We start from the raw sequence: 22,177 nt of genomic DNA, 5'->3' as shown, positions 1-22,177 counted from the left end.
TAATATGACTATCATGTCTCTCCTTAGTCTTATTTTTGCCAGGCTAAACACCCCTAATTCCCAGGATCCTTCCTTACTCTGATATGGTGTCTAGACTCCTTAACATTTTGGGTTTTCTCTTCTATATAATTTTTAGTGTATTCATTTCTTTTTAAGGTGTGGAAGCTGGAACTAGGTATACTATTTCCAGGTGTATTGTCTGACTAGTACAGAGTGCAGTGGGATGCTTGCTTCTTTTGATTTGGATAGCATACTTATATTGAATTAGCCCAAGATTACATGAGCCTCTCCCCCCACCTCCCCTCACCCCCAGCCATGTCACACTCAGGTTTCCTCATTTTCATCCATATTGTTGACAAAAAAAAAATGTTGAACAGGCCTCAGCCAAGGACCATCAGTCCATCAACAGGTATTCAAATGCCTGATGTTTGCCTAACACAATGATCTGGCTGTGATGGTACAAGGTCTGAGACAAGGCTTACTTACGGGGAGCTTCAATTTTAGTTTAAGGGCTCACTTGGCAGAATGGTTTAATTTGTCTGACACAGGAGAAAATTCCCTCTTTGTACTCTTTGGCTAAAAGAAGGAAACAAGGCTCAGGGAATGGGCTTGGCCCTAAAACTAGGGAAAATGATGATATGAGATGCAGAAAAGTCCCAGGGAAATAAGGAGATCTGGTCAACAGCCGAATTGAGTGAAAATACAGTTGTCAGAGCCAAGCAATCACAAGAAGGTGGTGGCTATGACTCCTGTCACTTGGTCAATGCGACATTCTTGTAAGGATTTTTTTTTTGATGGAGGAAAATAATTTCTCTCTCTAAAGTAATCTCCTGTACCTGTATTTGTTCCCTCAGGCCCATCTGCTAAACATCCCAAGCTGGAATTGGAAAGAAGGAGATGACGCAATCTGCCTTGCTGAGCTGAAGCTAGGATTCATAGCCCAGAGCTGCCTGGCTCAAGGCCTCTCCACGATGCTCGCCAATCTCTTCTCCATGAGGTCATTCATAAAGGTAATGTCTTGTCCTATTAGTGAGCATTAGTCCACGATTCAATTTGTCGTGGGGTTGAGTAGAGAGCATAGCTTAAACTCAAAACAGATAGACACACATTATCCACTTTGGTTTGGGAGGAATTCTTGCTCAAAGATTTGGGCACAAGGCCAGCTACTTTCAAAATGATGTTTTTATTTTTATTTGGCACATCCACGGACATTAAATGATTGTTCAAAGCACAATCCTCTCGCTCTCTCTTTTTTTTAGATAAACCACATGTTTATCTATCAACAAAGCCCCTGCTGTTAAAACAAAAATATGATTTATATGCATTCCATATGGCACCAAAGTGCCTAAAGAAAAGAATTATCATTTTGGTCTTTTACATCAAGTGGCTGGTGGACCTCTCACTGTGCAAATAAATACAGACCATGTGTTTGTGCCGAGGCCCAAACCCCAACAACATAATTCATTTATTTATTTCTCCACAATCAAGGGGGCCAGCAGAGCTTACATGTCATGCTTGTTTGAGTGGAGAGTGAGGAGATGAGCAGCCTTCTTGGAAACACTGCCCTTTTAAAGTCTGAAATTCAATCTGTCCCGGCCACTGCTCATCTCCCCTACGGGTCTGGCCAAGAAGCCACTTCAACCCTCCTCTTCCTCAATCCTGATAGTCTTGTCCCTTTCTAACAGAAATGATGAAAGAAATGACCAGCTATGCCTACAGGAGGGAGAGTGTAAGTGAGAACTCATAGGACCCCTGACAATGGAGGAGGCCTTCCTTGGGACCGAGACCATTGAGAACATGGCGTCTTTGGCTTTGGGGAGCTCTGAGTCTAGATAGTCATGATGGTTAAACATATCCCCCCCAAAATAATTAATTTGGGTTCTCCTGGCTTAGAATTTGGGTTGATCCCAACTAAGTAGTAGTAGTAGTAGTAGTAGTAGTAGTAGTAGTAGTAGTAGTAGTAGTAGTAGTAGTAGTAGTAATAGTAGTAGTAGTAGTAGTAGTAGTAGTAGTAGTAGTGGCAGCTTATATTTCTAGAGTTCTTTAAGGCTTACACTGTGCTTTCCTTGTAAATATCTTGTGTGGTTGGCCAGCCCATAAGGACAATTTGGACACTGAAAAGAGCCTTTTTCAAAATGGCCAGACTGCTCATTACCACTTAGGGAAATAGACCTTTATTAAAGGACATTTTCACTCATACAAGAAAAATCAAAAGGGCTAACTTTAGACACCCAGGGGTGAGGGGCTATAAAAGATGGTACTAGAGAGGTTACCAGAACCTTGCTTCAGATAGCCTTTAAAGCAGATGAAAGGAGGGTCAACAAAGGTCCTGGGAGAGGCCGCCCTTGGGCGTGGCACAGTTGGGTTCTTATAAGTTCTTGTCACTACTCTTAATTGATGAATGAAATGTCTGGGTCCTTTGTCACCTCCACATCAGGGAAACTTGTCATCAAAGGCTGTGTGTTTTATAGGGGCTAGGGGAGGATTTCTTTTGAAGTGTATCTAGTTTTTTTTTTCCTCTATCTCTGATGCCACAAGCAGGGAGACATCTGAGAGTGCTGGATAATATCCCGATTATATAGACAGGGGACCTAGAAGTATCCAGTAGAGAGTAGAAAAGGTAGGAGAAAAAGGTGTTAGGCAAGAAGAAATGGCATGTCTACCTTAGAGTAGAGAGAGAGGATTTAGGAGGATTTAAATTTTTTTATTTGTTGTTGTTTTTATTGTCACAATTATACAAACAGTGCTATCCCTATTTTATAGATGAAGAAACTGAGGCTGGAGGTTGTGCCTGCTCATATGTTGAGCAAAAGTCATAATAAGGGTTTAGACTCAAATTTCTTCTTACTCCAAGTCCAGTGATCTTTGCTCTGGCCCTGTGGTTCAGATATTTATTTATGCCCTCGGCTAAAGTATGCCACTGAACTACTTTATCTATAGTCAGAAAAACAGAAATTTGTGAGATAACAAAACTCTGGTGGAGGCCACAAGTACTTTCTTCAAAAGTGTGAGACTTGGAGTCCTTTGGTGCTAATAGCTTTTGCTGCTGATCAACAAAATAAATAACTTCTTTTTACTGAGGAGATAATACTGGGCTGGGAGTTAGAAGACGCTGTGGGCAGAAAGTGATGAAGTGCCCAGATGATTATCATAATCTAATCTGAGTGATGGTCTTCTGTATATGCCTTTCCTTCCTTCTTCTATGTTACAAACTTATTGAGGACAGGAACTGTGTGTTAGTTTTGTTTTCTCATCTGTAAGGACTCACACAGTAGGTAATTAGTAAATGTTCTGAGAAATATACAGACTGCAGGGCTACACACAACACATTTTTCACAGGACTGCCCTGTGAATTTAAATTCTTAAATTCCATATACTAAGTAGCATTGAGTTTAGAAAGTATATTCTTTCCTTTAGAAGAACAATTGATGTTATGGTTAGGAAGATGAGAGTTGAAAAGGACTGCCCTCACTTAAAATCTTTGCTAAGCCAATTAATTGTATAAACAAGATTGCTTTATTTAAGAAGGCAGTTTCCAAGCCCCTTTAAATGCTTTAGCAGCATCCATAGTAATTGACACAATCACTATCACTAATCAACTTCATCATTATATCAGACATTTAAGAACCTCTACCAAGCAACCCTTTATTAGACCAGGTCTAGGAATGTGCGTGAAATTAACTGACGGGATTTCTTGAAGCAAATTCTGTAATTCAGACTGACCTTGTCTTCAAGTTTTTTTTTTTAATTAATTATGTTTGACCACAGGAGACTGGGATATTAAATAAATACATGCAGACTAATAAGGATTAGTAAAGCTTAACATGGTAGCAACCTGTGCATATGAATAAGATTGAAAAGACTAGTGTAGCTAGGAGTTTCTTGGTGTTAAGAATAATTAATATCCATACCTTCTCCCCAAGCCCACCATACCAGAAGGAAGAATTGTCACCAAGAGATTCAGACTATGGCCACAGAATACTTTTGACCCAACCAAGTCTTGATCTAGTAGCTTTCTTCAACCAGAAGCTGCATCTACTATTGAAAGCATCCGTTTTGGGAAGTTGACATAACATGGGTCCTGGTTGAGGGTGGAATAGTTTGTATGTCTTATGTTTTAACTTTATGGTGTCCACAAGGTAGCTCAAGTCACATGTCAAAAAAGTACATGAATGACACTGATTTCTCAACATACTTACAGGACTCCCATCCTGAAAGGTCTGACCCTGCCATCTAGCCTTCCTATTTGAGATTATTTTTAGGAAGAATTGTTGGGGGAAGAAAGGACCTCATAATAACTTACAAGGGTGGCTAGGTGGCGCTATAATGCACAGAGAGCTGGGCCTGGAGAGTTCAAATCTGGCTCTAGACACTTCCTAGCTGTGTGACCCTGGGCAAATCACTTAACCAGTTTCCTTATCTGTAAAATGACCCGGAGAAGGAAATGGCAAACTACTCTAGTATCTTTGCCAAGAAAACCACAAATGGAGTCATGAAGAGTTGGACACACATGACTAACAACAATCACTTAAGAACACACTTTCTTCTCCCAGAATATGTCACAGAACAATTTCTTTCCCAAATCCAGATTCCTCCTGGGTGGGGTTTTCCATATCCAGTATTCTGTCCTCTTCACAAAAAGGCAGATCCTCGGATGGCTTCTAAGACACACTCCCAGGAATCTAAAAATTGGACATGCTTTTTGGCAGATTCATGGTTTTATTAGTATGGATACTGCCTCTTAGGCACAACTTGCAAGCTTATCTCCTCCCACCTCTGATGCTTACTGCCTGTGCAAACTTTGGCAACTTAATGAACCCCCATGGGCCTCAGTTTCCTCACCTATAAAATGAGGGAGTTGGGTTACATGGTATTTAACCCCCCTGTGATCCTATGGTCTCCCCTCATCCATGCTTATAAAATTATTCGTTCACGTTTTCTTATGTTTTCCCATAGAGAATCCACCCTCAACAATGGAAGCCACCTTCTTTTAATATCTTTGGGGTACTAATGTGTATTTTGAGAGGGTGGGATGTCTCTCCTTCTCACTACATGACAATCCACCTTCATTTGCATCTTATAGGAAGAGGAACTAGACCTAGGATTCCACATGTAGAAACAATTGCCAGGTGAGATAACTCACTCTACCAAGGTTGACAGGCACCTTCTTTGAAACTTAGTCTTCCAGAGCCCCCAAGAGCACCAAAAGATCCCATGACATGCCCAGGGTCCCATGGCTAGTACACACCAGAGGTGAGACTTGAATCTAACTCTTCCTGGTTTTGAGGTGGGCTCTTTATCCACTATGACATCCTCCTTCTAAACCACAAATGTTCTCAATAATATCTATCATGGAGGAAAGAAATATCAGGGACTGAGGCTAAGTATAGTTTAGTGGAAAAGTCAAGTCAAGTCAACAAGCAGTTATGAAGCACTTACAGTAGAAAGTGCTAAGTGCAGAAGAAACAGAGGCCCTTCCTTCAAGAAGCTTATATTCTAATTAGAGGAGTTATATAAATAACTACACTGATGGAAGTCAAAATATCTTTTTTAAATTCAGTGAGAGGACCTGGGTTTAAATCCTATCCTTCTCCTTTACTGTGTGTATGACCTTGCCCAAGACTCTCTTGGCCTCAGTTTTCTTGTATGTAAAATGAAAGGTTGGGACAAGATGGGCTTCTAAGGTTCCTTCTAGCTATAGTTCTATAAGCCTATGAATAACATTAAAAGGAACTTTTGATTTTAAACATTTTCCCTTTTATTTCATTGATGTGTATTGGTGCTTTCACACCCTAGCTCTGAAAGTTTCCTTTAGGACCTACCAAATGTGATATTGGGTCAACTATCCCTTGGCTTGCTTTATGGAGTACCTTCCATGTCAGAGGATCACAAAATCCAGAGGAACCACTTAGAGTTGGGGGAATGACAGGTTTCCTAAAGGACATGGGACTGGACCCAGACCTAGAAGCCAGGGGAAAAAAAAGCATTGCAAAGGGTGAAAATGAAGAGAACTAGCCTGTGTAAACACATAGCTTCTGGAGAAGGCAAGAGAATAGAGAATAGTAAGTAGGCTAATTAGTCAGTTAATAAACATTTATTAAACACCTGCTATGGTCCAGACACCATTCTAAGTGTCCGGGAAGAAAGGTAAAAGACAGTCTGTGCCGTCAAGAAGCTCATAGTTGAATAAGAGAGACAACATGCAAACAACTACATACAAACAGACTATGGAGAGGATAAATTAGTCAACAGAAGCAGGGCACTAGAATTAAAGGAGATTGGGAAAGACTTCTTGTAGAAGGTGGGATTTCAGCTGGGGCCTGAAGTAAGCCCAGGAAGCCACAGGCGGAGATGAGGAGAGAGAGCATTCCAGGCACAAAAATAGTATTTAAGAAAGGGAGTAGAGTGAAGGAAGATTCAAAGATAGGTTGTGGTCAGATTGTGGAAAACTTTCAAAGTCAAGGTAAGGAGTTTTTATTTGGTAAGCCACAGGGAGGTACTGAATATATATGAGCAAGTATTAAGTCTGTGCATTCGAGAGATGATTTTGACAATAGTGTGAAAGAAGATAGTGGCTATTCTAGAAATACTTTGAATCATGGTGGTGGCAGTGCTTAGTAGAAAGGAGTAGACCATGTGAGAAATGTTAAAGAAATAGAACTGATGGAATTTGGCCATTGACTGGATATGGGCAATGCTAGAAAGGAAAGAGATCAAGGTGACTACAGTTTTGAATCTGAGTGACTTGTAGGATGGTGGCATCATCAATAGAAATAGAGAAGTTAGGAGGAGGGGCAGATATTGAGAAGATATCAGGACTCATTGAAGGAAAATTACGAGAATAAAACAATGATGAAATCAGCAATTGTAACAATAAGGCACATGACATTTACTGTCCATTTGTACTTTTAGAGGACAAAGATTCAAGTCCTACATTTCAAGGTTACTTGTGTGACTTTGGGCAAATTACTTAGCCTCTCTCTGACTCAGTTTCCTCATTGTAAAATGAGGGGTTGGAGTAAGTCATCTCCAAGGTATATCTTCCAGCTCTAAACCTATGATCTTATCATCTTAAAATGGGGCTAGAATGGGAGGGAGGAATGAGATTTTTTTCAAAGATAATTATCATAGTAGCCATGCTCATAGCCCTCTAGTCTAGGATTCTGTCTCTGAGAAAGAAGATGTGGAAAAAAAGTGATTATCTCATTCCTTACTCCTTCTTACAAGATCATCTTCAAAAGTTGGGAATGTGACCCCAAATATCCAAGTTTCTGTTCATAACCCAATTTTGAATCTTCCCAATTGGTTTTGCATCTATTTGCTTCCACTGTGCATCTTCTGAATTAATGAGTTCTTTAAGCTTACTACCCACTTTGTGAAGTTATTCCTCTTTTTATTTACTCAAAACTTTACATGAGATTTAAGGCATGTTCCCCATATTCTAGTATGCTGGGATTTGGTGAAGTCAATTTATCCATGTCATTTCATTTATGAAAGAGTATCATATCAGACATCCTCCAATCCTCAGGCAGAACAGCCATTTGTAATGAGTAGTTAAACATTTTGGCCAATAGTTCCTCCATTTCATCCTTGAGTTATTTCAAAACTCTCTAGTGCCTCAGTCCTAGTGAATTATGTACATCTAGTATATCAATTAGGTTTAGAACATCCTGCCTGCTTACAACCATCTGATCTGGAATGGGCAACCTGTTGGTTTCAAGGGAGAGCACAAGGGTAGGAATTTCCCTAATATTTTGCTCGTCAAGAACAAGGCATGTGATTCATTCAGTCCATCTGTTTTATCATCATTACTGATCACACTGGGTCCCACCAATTCTCCAGCTGAATACCTCCCTTTGGTATCTCTAAAGAACCTTTTATTTTTGTGTTAAAGTCAAAAGGCTGGCATAAAATACTTTTCCAGTTTCTTTTTGAATTGCCTAATTTTTAGTTTCTATCTAACCTGTCATATTTAAGTCTTCTCTTTTTTTTTCACTTGAAATAAAGGTCCACTCTTTGATGAATATCTCCATGATTTTGCCAGTTATCTATACTGTTTTCCCTCATCCTGGGATAAAATGATGTGTATGTGTGTATACACATACACACACACATATATGATATATGTATATTATCCTTGGCATATGTTTACTAAGGGTTTCTAATAAGACTTAGTCTTCAGACATAACGATTTTTAAATTCTCTTTTCAGTGCCTTACCCACTTCATACCAATGATTATGTAGTCAGATTTTTTGTTTTTGTCACAATTCCACTTTTTAGGATGTAATAATTGTGTGATCTCTATCTCTGGTTTTCTCTTTCCTATCAGGATTATGTGTTAATTGTATTGAGATCACCATTGCCATAATTGTTTCCTACTTCAGTTCCTTTTCCCGAGAGACAATTCTAAAGAAATCAGAGCCATAGGTATTCAGAGTTACATAGGTATTCAGACTTAGTTTTGGTTGAGATGGACTCATTGGACAGGCAAATGATTTCCTTGGTAATCCTGCTACTATATTTTGAAAAGATCCAGGAAAGAATCATTTTGGCCAACCTAATTTCTGTTTTGCACCTAAACTGCCATATTTGTGGTTAGACCATATGAGCAGTGCTACATTCAATTCTGGGCATCAAATTTTAGGAATTACTTTGACAAGTTAGAGTGTGTCCAGAGGAGGATGAGCAAAATGTTGAGGTAACTCAAGGACATGTCATACAATATACATTGAAGAAACTAGGGAATTGACCTGGATTAGAAAAGATAATATATGGCAGGGGAGAACATGAAGGAAGGGAGGAGGTACAAGGGTAAAATAGCTGTTTTCAAGCACTTAGAATACTGTCTTGAGAAAGGGATTATGTTTGTTTTGTTTGGTTCCAAATAGCCAAACTAAGATTTGCTAGAAGTCAGTATATGAGTTCAGATGCAAGCTCTGCCACTAGATAATCATTTGACTTTGGGCAAATCATTTATTCTCTGGGTCTCATTTCTTCATCTATAAAACAAGGGGCCCCAACCCCCAACCCCCAACCCCCACACCCATTCAGTGTTCTCCAGGGTCCCTTCCAGCACTAGAGCTATGATCATATGGACCAGGAGCAATGGGGAAAAAAAAAACTATAGAGAGGAAGATTTCTATTCCAGAAATAATAAGGAAAGAAAAGTTCCTGACAATTAGAGTTATTCTGAAGTGGCATGAGGAAACCACAAGATGGTGGGTTCTCTTTTGCTAGATGGACATCTTCAAGCAAAGGTTGGAAGATTGCTTGTTCAAAAAATTCTTGGTCAGGAATGAGTTGGGCTAAATGGACTCTGAGGTTGCTTGTAACCCTGGGATTTTGGGGTTCTTTGGTATATGTAGGGATCATTCATAGTGCTTAGGATCAAAATGCCTATAAAAATCAGGTTATAAAATAGCTAGAGGCCTTAGGAGCCAGGAATATGGATGAAGGACCTTCTGATTGAAATCAGCCACACATGTCCTCTTGGCTTACTCCAAGGGATAGTGCTACTATGTCCTTTCCTCTTTGCCCAAATCTCTACTTGATCTTGCATGTGAAAACTCCAGCATGTGAAAATCTCAAATGATATGAATGTGACTTGAGGACCAAAGAACCTAAATGACTGGAACAAGGCAGGGGTGTTTTCTCAGTAAGGGTGTGACAGAACCAACATATGCACATATGCGTTTGGATTCCCCTTTAATAATTTACAGGATATGGGCCTTAATTTTGATCTTTTATTGGTCAAAGATGGCTTCTTTGGGGAAGGTTCTCTGACACAGAGGGCAGATAACAGCAAAATTGGGAAAGTACTAGAAGAAAGAGGAGCTGGTTCTTTCTCTCATACTTGATGCTAATTAGCAAATGACAATGTTTGGATTAGTGTAGAAAATCAAAATGCAAAGCTTGGTGATACTTGAGGATGCATATGTGGCAGTCAGTTTGACTTGGTTAGAAACTGTTGTTTGTTTGTTTGTTTGTTTTCTGCCAGAAAATCTGGTTAATATTCTAATTAAACTCACAAATATTTTTTAAAAAACCACTTAGGAATAGCGGTGAATTTGTTGAAACCAACCTTCCATGTAGATAAACATAATCCTGAGACCTTTCCTTCTCTCCTGTTAGACCTTAGAATGTCTGAAGTAGGATGTCCCCTTTGCCCCCATCAACAAAAAGTCCTTCTATCAGTCCAGGGCCATGACAGTGGCAGCATTTCAAACAGAGGGAGAAGACAATCATAAAACGGGAACCAGAACTCCTTTCCCCCACAGCTCTCGTAATTTCTAGAACATTGAATTAAGGAGTTCTCAGACCTTTACAAATTCTCCAGGCAAACATTATTAGCCAGGAGAAGTCCATACAGAATGCGAGAAGATTGCCAGAAAATGTTAATGGAACTTCTGTATAAAAGAAAGAAAGTGAAAACTTTTCCTCATCTCCCCCCACCCCTCCCCTCTCTCTCCCCACTCGTACACCTCTCTTCCTAACATGATTAGAAAGTCATTTAATGTGTCTGAAATGTTTGGTCCATCAAAGACAAATGTACATGATTGATGGTGACATGGAACACATTTAACTCATTATACCTTACTTTGCAGTAAAATGATTTGTGTAAACTGTCTGCCTAGCATTAAAGGTAAAACAAACTTCGAAACCCCAAAACGTTATATTTTCATCTAGTATTTTCCTTTCGGTTTTATAGTTATAATCACATATGGATTCTTTTATTGTGCTCTTGGCACCAGACTGAAGAATAAAAGGGACAACCCTGCAGGAAGGTTGCATAAGTTATACCAAAGCCCAGTGCCCACTGGGGGCAGAGAAACAAAAACTGCATGTCTTAATGACATCCAAAAATCCCATGAAGAAAAAAAAATGTCCCTTTGCCCATCCCATTTGTCATCTAGAGGGAGCAAAGGGAAGGCTGTCTTTTTGAGAGAGCATCTGGTCCAAAATCAAAACGATGCCTTTCAGACAGTGTTGTCCTTTGAAGAGGCAGTATGGTCCAGTGGGGAAAGAGCTGAATTTGGGTTCAGCAATGACATACTTTTGATACTGACTCATTTTCTGGCCATGGAACATTTAACTTAACTTCTCTGAGACTCAGTTTCCCCATCTATAAACTGGGATAATAATATCAGTAGTACATAGCATTCAGGATTGCTCCAAGAATTAAAATGGATAATATGGATACAATGATCAATGGTTTTGGAGTCAAAGGATCTGGATTCCAATTCTGCCTGTGCCATTTGATATATTTATGATTTAGTCTTTCCTCATCCACAAAATAAGGGAATTAAATGATATGGCCTTTAAGATCCCTCCTGGTCCTAGAGTAATGATGATTCTTTGAAAGATTTAAAGTGCTATAGAAAGGCTAGGGGCTGCTAGGTGGCACAGGGGATCTCGTGCCAGGCCTTGAATCGGGAAAGACTCATCTTCCTCAGTTCAAATCTGATCTCAGATACTTGCTAGCTATGTGACTCTGGACAAGTCACTTCACCCTGTTTGCCTCAGTTTCCTCATCTGTAAAATGAGCTGGAGAAGGAAATGGCAAGCCACTCCAGTATCTTTGCTGAGAAAACCCCAAAATGGAGTCAGGAAGAGTTGGACACAAGTGAAAAACAGCTTTAACAACAACAACAAAGAAAGTAGTATAAGTGTGGAAGAGAGAGAATCCAGGATTTGGAGTCAAAGGACCCAAGTTGAAATACCACTTCTCATACTTGCATAAATAACTCTCAGCATCTCACTTTCCCTCATTGACCTTCAGCTTCCTCATTTGTGTGATAAGCTGGTAGAACTCAGTGATCCCTAACATCTCTTTCAGGTCCAAATCTATGTCCTAATGTCCATTTCAATTATAGTAAATGTTCTAAAATGCAGTTGCTATGTCTGGGATGGTTGTGAATCAAAACAACAAACAGAGTGTGAGGGCTTGTGCCCCCCCCAAGCCAAACACATTCTGTGTCCTGTGAAGAGGACTACAGAACAATGCAAAGTGTTCTAGATTTTGAATCTGAGCATCTTGGTTCATATCTTACTGTTTCCAATTCCTGCCCGTGGTGACCTTAGACCATTTATTTAACTTCCCCAGGTCTTAGCTTTTCTCATCTGTGAAAAGAGGGGTTTAGACTTATGGCCAGCACTTATCTGGTCCTTTAAGGTTTGCAAACCACTTTTCCATTTTACAGATAAGGAAATTCTGGCAATGACAAGTTAAGTGACTTAGCCAAGTTTGCATAGCTCTAATGAGACTCTATGGAAGAATTTGAACTCTGGTCTTTCCAATTCTAAGTCTGTCATTCTATTTACTGTGCCACCTTGCTGAACTTGATGACTTCTAGGGTTCCTTTTAACCCTAGATTTATGATCCTGAGTTTTCATGTAAGGATTTCAAAATGTTATGGAAAGCAGAAGAAATGAAGTCCCAAAGTCCCATTTTGAACTGAGTGTACTTTAATATGAGAGGGGAAAAAGAGAGGGAAAGAGGGAGAGGGAGAGGGAGAGAGAGAGACAGAGAGAGGAAGAGACAGAGAGACAAAGATGGAGGCATGGAGAGATAGAAAGGGAGAGAGAGAGGAGAAAGGTAGAGAGAGATAGAGAGAAAAGAAAGAGAGAGAAAGAGAGAGAAAGGGAAGGAGGGAGGGGGAGAGTGAGAGTGAGAGAGAGAGAGAGAGAGAGAGAGAGAGAGAGAGAGAGAGAGAGAAAAGAGTGTATGACTGAACTGTGACTGAAAATAAGGTGTTCTGAGACCTCCCTACCTGATTCCTTTAGCTAGCAACATCTTTTTCCTATTGTACCATTTGATCAAGGTAATTGAAACACTGAAAATGAAATACAACATAATTATTTTATTGATCAATATGGAAATCCAGATGGCTTATTTTTAAGCTCTCAAATTTCCATCTTTTTTTAATCTTTTGCCTTATCCCCTCTCTCTTTTTCTCCCCCTCTACCCCCCTCTTTCTCCCTTCCTTCCACTTCATGTGCAAACTCAGTAAAATAAAGTTCTCCCTCCCTAAATTCCATAATACCTCCTTCCAGGCCAAAAGAGACACACCAGAGACACACAGGCAAAAGTGGGAGCCAACTTATTGTCAAATTTGATTTATATCCTGAAAAATAAGATTGATATATTTATTGCATATTACCATTTCTAGGAGTGGCAATTGAAACCCGTGTATAGATGGCCCTTCTATCCGTGCCTTGTCTGTCTGAATGAAGTTTGGTCTTCCAATGCAGAGCTGTCTCCCTGTCTAGACTATGCCTTGCAGCATGGAATTCAGAAGTGAATCAAGCTCTGCCGAGGAATGGGGGAGGGAGATGATGAATGATTTGCTGAAGGGGATGTAAGAAAGCTAATAAGCTTGGGCCCAACCATCTGAGGGAAGAGAAGAGCAGACTGGTGAGCACTGGAGTGGAGCAGCATAGAATGAAGATAGCAGTAAACAGGGAGTTAGGTCCAGAGGGGATAAAGTTCTCCTAATAAAAAGAAAAGAAAAGAAAAGAGTATTCTTCTAGGGAAAAGAAAAGAAATGCTAACCAGAACCCTAAAGGGATGCTCCTGATTTCAACCAAGGGAATCCTTAAAATGATGGCATTAAGTAGAGACTGGAATCTGGGAGAAGGGGAGGCTTGAACATGAGAGGTCTTCAGGCTATTGGGGAAATCTAGCTCTTACCTCTTCCCAGGTGATTTTCTCTGGCAGGGGAGTTCTGATACCATGTGTGTATGGTGCCATTCGGCCCAGAGACACTTGAAATGTCATAGAAGTCTTGCAGTACAAGGGTCCTGCAGTGCTGTCTGGGAAAAGGATGTTATAGATAAAGAGTTGTCATAAGATATCTTTCTGGTATTTTTATTAAGATGGGGTTCAGGATGGATAAGGCCGATATAGAATTGCTGTAAATAAGCTAACTGAAACAAGCTGTGTTATAGTGAGGTCTCTTCTGTCTTATTGATTGAACAAAGGTCAAGCTATGAGGATTTTCCATCAACAGGAGCCCTCACTTCTGTCTCTACTCTGCTTGTTTCATGATAAGATCTTAAGGGGCTGGCTAATTTTTACAAAAAATTGGTACTTTGCTAAAAGGAATTAAGATTCATCTGGACATTAGACGGCCATCTTTAAAGGTGGCACGTAATTAAAGTTTTTAAGCAAAAGTCTTTTGTAACTTTGAAAAAAATTCTATGCAATTTACTTCATGCCTTGAGGTGTGAGAGGTGGGTGATTGCACTGATTTGGGTTTGCGGGTCACAGGAACATCAATGTCTTTTCACCAAGAGTCAGCATGGATTAGAGGATAATGTGCTGAACTTGGGGTCAAGGCAGACCTGGATTCAAATCCCGACTTTTACGCTTACTAGTCAGGTGACCCTGGATAAATCTCTTAATCCCTGTCTGCTTCAGTTTCCTTCTGTGTAAAATGGGCATAATAATAGCAACTACCCGAGTTTTTGTGAGGATAAAATGAGATAATATTTGTAAAATGCTTTGTAAACCTTTAAACACTACATAAATGCTATTTATTATTATTATTATTGCTAACAATAATACCTGATGCTAATAAAGTACTTTAAGGTTTACAAAGTGCTTTACTGACATAATCTTATTTGATTCTTTCAATAACCATTTGAGGTTAATGCTGCATGTGTCATTATCCCCATTTTACAGATGGGAAACCTGAGACTGGAGAGCTTATTATCAACAGCAAGTTGGGCTTTTTAGTATGAAGGTACTGCTGACTGTTGCAGTGCCAAAAGGTTGTTTGAGAATGTGTGGAAAGTAGTCAAGAGGAAGGGAAAGGGAAATATTAATGGTTATCTTTGTGAAAAGAGTATCATTCTTTCCCCTTTATCCCCACATTTATCAGTGGAGTATAGTCCTCAATCAAGCATTAGTTCCATCTAATGAGAGCTGACTTGTCTCTCTGGGCAACCCTATCAGGGGATGCAATATCTCTATGGTGTCAGCCTGACTATTGATGTCTCTGTTTATACCTAATCATGGATATTTATGGTATTGATTCTTAGGACAATGAATTCAGTCAGCTTCCCTCTCTTTCCTTGAGGTGTAAAATATTGGTTGTCATTTCTTTAGAACATTTTTTTAGAACTAGATTTGATACTGGCAAAACTATTTCCATCAGTGATTGAACATCTCCTATTCTCTGACTTTAAATAGGTAAGTCAGAAAAGAACAATTCAAAGAGAACTGGTTGGTTCAGTCCCCAGAATACAGGATTAGAAACCAACTTTGGGAATAAAGACCACTGGGAAAGAGACAGTCACAGGGTGTCAAAATTAGAAGGGATCTGAGTGCTCCTTTTAGCCCAACATCTTCATTGTATAGACAGGGAGCTTGTTTGGGGAGAGCCCTTCTGGGAGCCTAGATCACAATTCAAGGTCATCATTTGAGTCTTCTAAATATCTCATTTGATGAAAAGGTACTAAGGAGAAAATGAAGACCTAGGCTATCTACACTCAGCACACCATTAGGACAAGTCATTGAGGGAGGATGACATCTGTCGATAGATGCTATCCTGTACAAAAGCGCTATAGGTGTGGGAGCAGAGATGGAGACTCGAACTGATTAGTGTACTCCTCTGGAGAAATATATGGCCTCTCAGACTGCTGGATGGGTGTGCTCATACTCACAACCAATGAATTTTTATTTTGATAGCAGAGGGCAAATCACTTGATGTTATGAATTACAGTATCAAGATGGCAAGATATAGTAGTAGATAGAATGCTGGACTTGAGATCTGAAGATTTAGGTTCAAATCCCTCCTTACTTACTATCTATGATGACCATTGGTGAATTGCATAAGCTCTCTGAGTTTCTTTCCTCATCTTTAAGATTAGAGGGTAGAATCAGATGGTCTTTAAGGTCCTTCCTTACTTTAAATCCATCCAGTAATGGATCATTTAACTAGGCTTATTCATAGTGGCTACAGTCTGACTACAGCAAGACTATAAAGAGATTAGAGGATTTGGAATCAAAGGACCTGGGTTCAAATTCAGGTTTTACCACTTACATGTGTCACTTTAGACAAGTCACCTCTCTGACTCCACCTCAGTTCCTCATCTGAAGGGGTTGGACTAGATGACTGATAAATTCTCTCCTAGCTCTAAATATATAAACCTCATAAATATGTGGTGTAGTAGAAAGAACCCTGGACAGAATATCACAAGATGTAGGTTCTAATCCGAATTCAGCAATAGACAATAGTTGTGTGGCCTGAGGCAAGTCCAGAATCATAGACATGAAAGTTTGAAGGGACCTCAGAGGTCACTGAATTTAACACATACATGAACAGGAATTCCTTTGGCAGCATCCCTGATGGGTTAGTTCTCTCTGGGTCTTTGTTTTCTCATCTGGACCATAGTGAGGGTACCATGATGCCTTAGGGTTGAATATTGTTATGGTGGCATTGATGGGTCTTTGTTCTTAAGCAGTGTTACAATAAACCCCCATGGATGGAATCTAACACTGATTTTTTAATTCCGTACGATGGCCATGTTATCAAGGATTACAGAAAGAAGACTAGACCTGTGATTTTATTGGTTTAGGGAACTCTCAGGGAGGGAATTCTCTCTACCAACATAGGTTGGCACTTCTATGAAACTTATAGTCTTAGAAAGTTGCCTAAGGGAATGAGAAGTAAGTTGCTTAACGTGGTCATGAAGCTTGTATATCCTGAATTTAAATCCTTCCTCAGACATTTAGGAATGGTATGATCCTTAGCAAATAATTTAAACACTCAACTTCTGGTTTCTCATCTGTAAAAAATAGGGATGATAATGGGACCTACATTATAGAGTTATTTTAAGGGTCAAATGAGATAATACATAAAGTGCCTTATAAGCCTTATGTAAATGATATGTACATGCTTATTGTTAATTATTATCATTGTTACTATTATTTTTATGTCCAATGCATTTTATCAAGAACATTGAAAAGCTGATGTGTATTCAGATGAGGTTGACTAGGCTACTGAGGGGACTAGAAACCTTACTATGCAAGAGTCAATTAAAGGAATTGAGGACATTTAAGCTTAAGAAAAAAAGATGAAGTGGGAGGGATGGAACATGACAGAATCATAAATTTAGCCTCAGAAGGGACCTTGTAGATAATTTTGTCCAGCCTTCTCATTTTTACAAAGGAAGAAACTGAGACATTGTCTTCAAGAATTTGGCAGATGGCCATGGGGAAAAGGGATTAAACTAGTTATATTTAGATCCAGAGGGGCCAACTAAGTTAGAGACCAGTAGATTTTGACTCAATATAAAGAATACTTTTCTAACAAAATGAGTGGGCTGCTTTGGAAGGTGATGAGTTCTTCAAGAAGAGGTGGTATTCTAGCTTAATAAAATCACCCTGTGACTTAAAGGGGGTTTGAGAGAAGTATTAGAGCAGCCATTCGATGAGAAAGCCATAAGCTTTTGTGTGCGTGTATGTGTGTGTGTGTGTGTGTGTGTGTGTGTGTATTTGTTACTCATATGAGGAAAAGCTGCATCTTAACTTGACAATAAAAGGTGTGTACACAGAGCAGAAGCCAAGAGAGATAAGGTAAAGTGACCAGGGCAGCACTTACCACCTGACCAGGGACAGCAGATAATCTGACCAGAGAAGGTCAGGAAGATATCAAACCAGACTTGTCATCCATCAGGGCGTTGGGCTCAAGGATCTGGAGGCTGTGGCTGGAGGAGTGAGTCTCCCGTGGTCTTGTGAGAGGCTTCTCCCTGGACTTGGTGCCTTTGTACCACTATTCTCAGGTCTGATGGATAGATTCCTATGTCTGTTGGACTCTGTGCGTCTGGGCAGCTTGGGTATGTTGAGGAAGGCCAGCCATTTTATAGGGAAGGGTAGTACCCTTCTCTGTGTTTTGTTTTGTTTTTTCTATTTGGTTTTCCACCTCTAATATAAGCAGCAAGCAGCCAATTAGCAAAGATCAATGGGAGATGGATTATTTCTAGCATGGGAGAAGGTTACAATCCACAGAAGATTAAAGTCAGTCAATCAGTAAGCATTACTATGTACCCACCATCTGGGGATACAAAGAAAAGCAAAAACAGGTCCTTTCCTCAAGGGGCTTACATTCTAACTGGAAAACCAGTAGTTATCCCTTCCGCATCGAGGGCTTAAGGGCGCAGTGACCCTGTGATCTGGAAAACTATGTAATTTTTTTTTTTGGCCCACCCTTTGTACCAGAAAAGAAGTCTAAATTGTTAATTATTAAAAGATAAAACATGTTGGTATTGTTCAATACTATACATATATTTTATGTATTTCTAAGTTTTTAAACTTTTTCTGTGTTATCTGCTGGCCTTCATGTGTCATCTGCAGCTTCCACAAAACTCCCCCAAAATTCCCATTTAATTTCTTATGCCAATCTGTGATATATCAAAACTGCAGTGGGGAAGGTCAGGATGTGGAAGGGATAACTGTATATAAATAGATATATACAACATAATAGCTAGCATTTATACAGCTCCATACGATTGCAAAATACTTTACTTATGTTATTTTCTTTGGTCCTCAAAACGCTCTTGCGAGGTAGGTGCTGTTATTGTTCCCACTTTACAGATGTAGAAACTGAGGCTCACAGAGGTAAAATGACTTGTCCGTAGTTACACAGTTGTTGAATATCTAAAAGCAGGCATTGAACTCAGATTTTTCCAAACTCCATGTTTAACACTGCAGCTACTGTGGGAGATGAGGGGTAATCACAGGGCAGAAGGCTCAAGCAGCTGGAGAAGAGGGTTTGTTCATAGCAGAGAGTGATCGTTGCAGGGCAATCTCCTGTCCTTTCAAAAAATAAATAAATAAAGGCTTTGGAGGTTACCACAGATGAGATGACTGCTCGTTAGGAATACTATTGATGGGATTCCTGAACTCTTCTGGATTGGCCTAGGAGAGATCTATGGGCTCACTCACTAACCATGATTATATGCATACATATATACAATTATATAATTATTATAAATTATATAATATGTAATTATATAATGATGATAAATATGTATATATGCATATATATATACATACTTATACACATGTGTACAAGTGTGTGTGTGTGTGTGTGTGTGTGTGTTATCGTGTGTGTGTGTTATCAAATATGTGCTACGAGCAAGGTACTTAGCAGTGAGCATGAACTTAGACTTCCAGAGATAGTGGAGGTTAGAAGGACCTGGAATGCCTATAGTCCATGAGGTCACGAAGAGTTAGATACAACTGAACAACTAAACAACAATAAAAAGTGGGCAAAGGTAAATAAAACATTGCTCCTACCCTCAAGGGGCTTACATTCTGTCTTGGGAGTAAACACGTCCATATATAAAGATACACAAAATAAACAAAAGATAATTGGTTTGGGGAATAGATAGAAAGCTAGAGACATTTCTTAAAGTCTTTTATATTTCAGAGACAACAGTGCAGAACACAGCCTATCCATCTACTGTCTTTTACTCTTGATGACTGGCCCATCTATTTCTATACATAGCACATGTGCCTGGACAGGGTCTTATATGTAATGTTTTGTATACTTCATACTGGTCATTTATTGCAGCAGGCTCACATCAGCCCTAATCCTTCCATTGCCCTTTCTGTGAATTACAGCTTTGATTCTTCAGAGCCTGTGGCATCCCACCTCCGTTAAGACTCAGGTGTTGTTTCTTTCTGATTTTTCCCAGTCTTCCCATGTACTAGAGCCATGCCCTCTAATGTTACCTTCCTTCTATTCTCTATTTATTATATGATTACCTGTTGTATGTATAAGCATATATCATATGTTCTGATTTTGATCAGGTGTCCCAGCAGTTTTAAGATTTGGTAGCCTAAATAAATAAATTGAATAGTTTCCCCCAGCACTTTTCAAAGTGCTAGACACATAGTTTTTAAAAAATGTTCATGGGTTGATTGTAGCCATGTAGCCATGGGAAGGATATTAATGTCTAAATAACTTAGTATTACTACTGCTATTGTTATCATCATCATTATTAAATGAAATAAACATGAGATCTTTAGAAGTGCACAGTTGATTAGTCATTTTTCAGTTGTGTCTGATTCTTCATGACACCATATGGGGTTTTCTTGGCAAAGGGACTGAACTGGTTTGCCTCTCCTTCTTTAGCTCATTTTGCAGATGAGGAAACTGAGGCAAACAAGGTTGAGTGACCTGCCCAGGCCCAGATTTGAACTCATGAAGATGAGTCTTCTTGACTCCAGGCCCAGCACTCTATCTACTGCCCCACCTAGCTACCCTGTTTAGAAGTACCCATGACTTCCCAAAAGTGAACTCTCCACTGAATACTGATGGACTAATTAGTGGTCTGTCTCTCCAGCTGTATGTCAGTTCTGGATGATGGACATTTTTCATTTTTTTTTTCCTATGTAAATTTCCAGACCAATTTCTTTTGAGTTACTACGGATCTCACTTGAGAGATCAGGAGCACTGAGGGGCTCCTTAGTGAGCGTCATAGGGCTCAGTACAGTTAATATTTGCAAAGAAAAGCATCTGTAGCAAATCTTTCTTCCATTCTGACTTTGCATAAGATATTTTCTATGACAGTAGTGTCAAACTCAAAAAGAAATGGGCCCACCAAACTGTACATATGCATATTGACTTAGAAAGCCACATAACAATAGTATCTATATTTTATTGTATTTTTATTTTGTTAAACATTTCCAAATTACTTTTTTCCCCATTTTTACTCAGCGTGTTAGGGAGACCAGCAGGCCCTGTTTGACACCTCTGTTCCATGACATTGGCAAATACCTTTGGAAAGCAAATTTTTCCATTTTATACCTCCACCTGATTGAAAAAGGAAATGTTATACCTGACTCTGTAAGAGCTCAGTGTGGCCAATCTATGTGAATGGTTTAACCATTTGTAAACCAAATATCTTTTTGATGAGCCCCAGATATGCTTTATAAAATCACAGAAGGGAATTTCTAAAGCAATTTCCAACTTCCTGTGGAAAATACTTTCTAGCTGGCAAGAGTTCACACAGGTAGCAATGGAGCCCAATGATGCCCTGGTCTCGGCCCCAGCCTCTGCTACCTGGCTCACAAATAACACATTTGGCTTCCCAGACACCCCAATATCTAAAACTGAGAGGATTTATGCTCACTGCTAGAATAGCTGTTTCCAGCCAACAAACAAAAGTTTACAGCAGAAACCTTTGCTCTGAAATGAAATCTGGTCTCTTTGGCTTGGCTTTATTAGCCCATTACTGTACAGAGAGAGGAGACATAAGTATCCAAAATCTGCTGTCACTGAAACAGAACTGGGTTGGCAAGAGCTTCCTTCCTTAGCACTCAATACTGTCCCCATAATAGGACTGGAATTCCGTGCAATTTGCTTTTAGCTTTTAGACATTAAGCCAAGTCTAGTTCTTTCTCTATCTCTGTATCTACACAGTGCAATTTGGAGAAGAGATTTGGTTATCATGAGTTCATTAGATCCTTCCTAAAACATCTTTCTGATCTTGTCACTCCTCTGCCTTAGAAACCTTGGGACTCTCATTCCCTACAGAATAAAGCCCAATCTCTTCAATCTGGTATTCTAGTCATTTAAATTCTGCCCTTAATCTCTCTTTTTCATTTTTATCTCCCATTCTTCCCCTTCAGTCACTTAATACTCCAACCAATCAGGGCTAGTCATTGTCCTCAAATGAAGTCCTTGCCTCCTTGCCTCTATTTCACCCTTCCTCTCTTTTGGAATTTGCTTCCCTACCCATCTCCACCTGTTAAAAATTCTATGCAACTTTCGAGAGCCGTATCAAAGGCCTCCTTCTCCATGAAGTCTTCCACGTTCCCTCAAACTATGGTTATTTCTCACTTCTCTATTAAACCAAAGCACATTGCTTTTATTACTTCCATCATTTTTTAATAACATCCTATCTAATATTTCGATTTACGTTGTACCCATCTTATCTCCTCTACTTGAGTTTGAACTCTTTCAGGGCAGAGACTATGTCTTATATGTCTCCTTCATGAGCCCTCTAGCACCTAACTTGGCTCATAATGGGTGTTCAGTAATGTTGAAAGTGAATTAAAGCACTACTGGGTCTGTATCCTAAAGAGATCAGAGAAAAAGGAAAAAGACACACACACACACACATATTTACAACAGCTCTTTTTTTTATAACAGATCTTTTTGT

At 39.5% G+C, this 22,177-nt stretch overlaps 1 protein-coding gene across 5 annotated transcripts in view; it reads left to right on the top strand.

Annotated features, from left to right (window-relative positions):
- Positions 1-22,177, top strand: part of KCNMA1 (potassium calcium-activated channel subfamily M alpha 1) — a 909,315-nt gene that overhangs the window by 680,354 nt on the left and 206,784 nt on the right. For all 5 annotated transcript variants that reach the window (XM_078150867.1, XM_078150865.1, XM_021006026.2 and 2 more), the window contains exon 14: positions 855-1,010. In XM_078150867.1, coding sequence (XP_078006993.1) covers positions 855-1,010 — 156 coding nt within the window. The remainder of the gene's footprint in view (positions 1-854; positions 1,011-22,177) is intronic.

This window comes from Phascolarctos cinereus, unplaced genomic scaffold (genome assembly GCF_003287225.1).
Source record: "Phascolarctos cinereus isolate Bilbo 61053 unplaced genomic scaffold, phaCin_HiC Scaffold_3;HRSCAF=262, whole genome shotgun sequence".
Taxonomy (NCBI): Eukaryota; Metazoa; Chordata; class Mammalia; order Diprotodontia; family Phascolarctidae; genus Phascolarctos; species Phascolarctos cinereus.
Note: the sequence above shows the minus strand (reverse complement) of the source record. Positions and strands in the feature narration are given on the sequence as shown.